Raw genomic sequence first — 5,064 nt, 5'->3', positions numbered from 1 at the left:
GATGCAGGTACTCAGTAAAGAGCTCAATTACAGCTCGTTGGACATTCTAAGGGTTTGTATTACATAACGGCGTTTAAAGAACCCAGTAACACTGCCTGTTAATGTAAAAAAGTGCATAAAACATATGCATGTTTCTATTATCGATATGAATCAATGTATTTTCGATTAACGTGGAAGATGCAAGATGTCGTTATTTACCCACTTGCCTTAAGTAGACCCACATATGTTCGCGTTACTACCATTGTGCCTTTAATCTGATGAAAGACCTGTGAAGATATACTTAAGCGACAGCTCAGGGCTAGGAAACGTGTAGCTTCCTGACAGCCACGTTTGATCATAGAGCAAAATTACTCAGACAAGTGGTAAAGGTCGGATGTCAGCCATACTATTGCGCAAACCATGCTTTGTGTGCATCCCTGTTTCACTTTTTAATTGTTCCATGTGTGTGTCATAATACACTCAATCCCTGTACTTTGAAGGCTTGTCTAAGGACATTGGTTTTTGAAGTAACAGCTTTGAAGATTTAGAAGATTACAGAAATAAGACATTGTTTACATCAGCAGAATATCAGAAACTGAGTTTTTCATATGAATTATCTCTAACAAGTCTTATCAGACGAACGTTCAAAGTGGGCAAGAGCCTTTACAATGTGGGATAATGACATTTAGCGCGCCAAAATATACCTTCTCCAATAAGCTAAACAAACATGATCACAAACAGTTATAGTTGGTTGACCCATAGACAGTCTATGGTTGACCGATGCGATTAGTTATTTCTAAATGTTCAATATTTCCAAGACAAAAGGTATGATTATTGATTTTAGCAGACATGAACCCTGCCCACGGGAAAACCAGTAAACATAGCCAAGAGGTAAGAATCGTTTCAACTTATTCTTACCTTTCACTTTCGATAAGAAATTGAATGAGATGCCAATACCGAAGTCATTGTTCAAAGGAGTTCGCAACGCTTGTACATGTAGTTTCTGAGAAAACTAGATTTATAGAAAGGCTTTAAGCCTGTTTTGTGTTTCCTAGTAGCGAATGCCGACGACGAAACCCCAAAAGAAATGTCTCGGTATGGTTCAATTAGAGTGTCACGAACATGCGATGGTCGGATAGCGAAAGTTTTTGAACATTGTCTTGTACACGTTGGCTGGATTGCAAATTTCTGTCGTTCAAAAATAGGAATTCCCAGGACAGAATTGTTGCTATCAGTAACTTTAAACCAATTGGTTTACCAATATAAATTTGTCGAATTTTTACAGCCAACAGGTGCTCAGGAAAGCCCGCTTAACTGTATCATAAAGCTCACGTTTTATTCTCAGAGTTTGTGTTACTTCCTTAAGGGCGTTGTTTTAAGTATTCCGTTTGCAGGTCAGACTGGCACAAATTTTCTTCATTCTAACGCAGTGCGTATACTATGAGTACTTGTTGTATTGTGATGGTTTTAATTTGAGTCATATTTATTTGAAATATTTGTGGTTATATTTATTTCATTGCCCAGGTTGCGATGAATAAATGATATTGTATTGAATCGATTTGAATTGAACTGAACTGACCTGACCTGAATTGAATAGTAGCATCATTACGAGCACAATTACAACGATTCACATCAGTAGCAGAAACAAGTATCAGAAATAGTAATCTCCTAATGTACCTTCAAAATCTTCACTTCTTGCACTAAAGTTAGCATCAAGACAGAATTCTCTTTTCACAGATAAAACTGCAAACTTGAACTTTTTACAAATATACAGGACACAGAGAATACTTTCCGCTAATGACACGTATTATTTGGGATCCGACAATCGCATGTTCGGGACACTCAAATTGAACCATACCGAGACATTTCCTTCAGAGTTTCGTCGTTGGCATTGGCTACTAGGAACCGCAATCCTTTTATATTACTTCTATTCGAGCTAGAGAAGTACTCAGAAACATCATAGAAAAACTCGTAATATAACCGTGCTCAAAAAATTCATAAATTTGATAGTGTCATTCGGGTTATGTACTCGTCCTGAAAAATATGTTGATAACAGCAAGTCGGAAATTTAAATCCTGGAACACATACAAGAATGGATTAACCAGAGAGTTCGCGTACTGTAGCCACACTGCAACATTATACACGCTGAACGGTAAACATTCATCGCTACACGAAGCTTCTACTACAGAAATCACAACCCATGGTGTGTAGCAAACCAGAAAAGAAGCTACTAACATGCTGACAAGTATGGCGGCCTTGTCACCACTGAGAGATCGCCCCTTTTTATTCAGGTTGTGAACGTGAGGTTTGCCCTCTGGACTGAAGCCGGCCTGGGATGAAGCGACGGTTGACTGTGAGGTAGTCGCTGTTGTACTTCTTCCGTCTGGAATATTTGCTACACGGGTACATCTGCACGTCTCGTGGGGCCCTATATCTTCCAATTCAAAGACATTATTAGCTATCCCTTGCTGCAAGTCAGTCGCACTTTTTTCTATGTCCATCCCACCATCTTCCCCGAACATTCCCCTAAATTTAAAGCCTACTTTAGATGTTTTCATATCGCTACATTCATGTCCATGTACTCCCTGTTTATGATCAGAGGGTAGGGGAGAAGATTCAACGAAATAGGTTACACGCTTTTCTCTTGGTTGTATATATTTGCCGGCTGACGATGGGCACCCTAGGCCAGCGCTGGCGTTGAAGTTTTCAACTTCTGAGCTGTCGGCACAACCAGAACTTGTAGCAGTGGGATTGGTACTGGTGACAGCAATGCCAGAACGATCGCTGTCACTTCCATAGAGAGGCTTCCTATCAGTTTGACTTCTACGGATGATAGCATAGATTCGTACGTAAACGATGATAATGAAGACCCAGGGACCGATCGGTGATAGAAACATGGTAAGTGTGGTGTAGAAAGCGTGATCTTCGTATTCAACGGCGCAATATTCATTGTAGTCGATTGTAGAATTGCCAATAATGTACTCCCAAACAGTAATAGCTGGTACCTCAATTACTAATCCCAAAAGCCAGGCTACGATGATCAACTTGATGACGAAACGATTTGTCCGTATGCGTCGGTACCAGAGTCCGTGGAATAGGCCTAGATAGCGGTCCAGACAGATTGCCGCTACGTTATACACTGAAGCTGTAAATAAGAAATAGTCTGAGACAAGCCATAAAATGCAAACCATCTTACCGAGCTGCCAGTACTCATCGTGGTACCACTCATATAAGATAAGGGCATGCAGTCATGCCTAGTAGGCAATCGGAACACTGCTAGACTGATGTAGAAATATTCGTTGCCTTTCGAAGTTTCTTAGTTTTGCAGAAAGCGACTATTATTAGCAAGTTGGACAAAGCTGTGATAATCGCAATCACAGAGAATAGAACTGTTATCGCTAGAACTGTCACCTCGCTTCTGTCATGATGATAGCTGTGATCTTCTGCTCCAGACCAGTTTTGTGTGGTCACATACTGCTGTGATATCGACCAGTTGCCGATCAAGGAAGTGTTATCCGTTGAATTAAAAAGCGTTGTTACTTTAAATATGCCTGTATTGTTGCGTATTCCGTGCTGGGAATGATTGTTCACCAGAGAATGATTCAGGAAATCAGACACATACTCTGCAGCAGGTGTAGGTACACTGTCGCGCGATTGTGTACCCTTTACCGTTGTCAAGTTGATTTCGTTGTGTGTTACGTTCATAGTTTTTTTTTCCCGAATGGTGCGCTTGCTGCTCGATGGAGTGGTCAGGCATCGAACTAAAGAGCGGATACCGCAGTGCGATCTGAGCAACTTCTCTTCACCGGAGAGAGACTCTGCCGAGTAAAATTTTTTCTTCGATCAACCGTTATTGTTGCACTGTGTAACCTTAATATGTTACAATAATGCCCACGTGACTTCAAGTTGACCAATGCTTACTTTTCGTTCACTGTCTTTGTGCAGATGACATTGAATATATTTTTGTGATTGAGAGTATATGATTAGGCGCAGTCAATAAAGTTAGTATTTGACTTCTTAATAAATAAGTATGAAGAGTTCTCTGAATGAATGAAAAGTTTCTAAACTACATAAATCTTTTATTATTATTTGAAAGTGCAGACCAACTTCAATTACCATTGATATCGAAAGCACGACCGAACTTTTTAAAGATTGACATTCAAGACGCCGCGATAAGATAAAAACTTTTTGATTGTAAAATATGTTCGTGTGCCATCTCTATGGTAGTGTGATGGTGTAGAGGAAGACAATGCGAGGTTCAGGTATTTGCATCCAATCAATTTCTCATACATGCGATGTGTCAGTCGATCTTACGGTATGACATCAGAGCATTACATTTTCATCGCAATGGAAAATGTGAGTATGACGCACAATACAAACGATAGCATAATGATTGCAATTGTGTGTTAAATTCAAAATGGATACATCAATTGTTAGTGCCGACTGAGTTATTACATCTGTCGTGTCATTTTAATAATAGAACTCAGAGTGAATGAATTGTGGAAGTTCGTGTCGCAAGAGATTTCTGCAAATAGACAATCCTTGCAGACTGATTTTCCAGTGAATAAAATGACATTTTAATTAAATGGAAAACAGAGATAATAGAAACCTTATTCATTGATGCACGATCGTATTGAATTACATGTAACAAAAACGTTGGATAGTTGTCTTGATCGTTCAATCTTCAAAAAATCAGTTGACGTGTGTATGACAATTATATACTGTTCAAGTTAAATGTGTGTAAGTCGAGCCAAGATGCTAGAATTACGCCGAATGTTACATTGGCATTGGCACTCCACCATGAAAAGCTATTATCACTTGCAACGTGTCAGAGACGTAAAGTCATTACATCTGACCTTCATGTAAGCAATGGGATTAAAATACAGTGTAATACGCGATTATTTTGCCGATACCTGAAAGACCACGATACCCATGCAAATGAAATGCTCTGCAGGAACAGAAATTAAAGTGTATCCATAAGTTAAAAACGTTTATTGAACGATCATCAATAACAGCATATTACAGTAAAGCCTGAGAAAGCCGATTATATTTTCTTTAGTGACATTGCCACTGATTGCGATGTCT

At 39.3% G+C, this 5,064-nt stretch overlaps 1 protein-coding gene across 1 annotated transcript; it reads right to left on the bottom strand.

Moving 5' to 3' along the window:
• Nucleotides 1–2,000: 2,000 nt before the first annotated feature.
• LOC139134190 (D(2) dopamine receptor A-like) lies at nucleotides 2,001–2,876 on the bottom strand. Its single transcript, XM_070701104.1, has one exon. It carries the CDS (start codon nucleotides 2,874–2,876, stop codon nucleotides 2,001–2,003), a length of 876 nt encoding a protein of 291 aa, XP_070557205.1.
• Nucleotides 2,877–5,064: the final 2,188 nt, after the last annotated feature.

The sequence above is a fragment of the Ptychodera flava genome, chromosome 6 (genome assembly GCF_041260155.1).
Source record: "Ptychodera flava strain L36383 chromosome 6, AS_Pfla_20210202, whole genome shotgun sequence".
Lineage (NCBI taxonomy): Eukaryota > Metazoa > Hemichordata > Enteropneusta > Ptychoderidae > Ptychodera > Ptychodera flava.
Note: the sequence above shows the minus strand (reverse complement) of the source record. Positions and strands in the feature narration are given on the sequence as shown.

Coding starts and splice junctions, on each gene's coding strand:
- LOC139134190 (XM_070701104.1), bottom strand. CDS start 2,876: ATGTTTCTATCACCGATCGGTCCCTGGGTCTTCATTATCATCGTTTAC.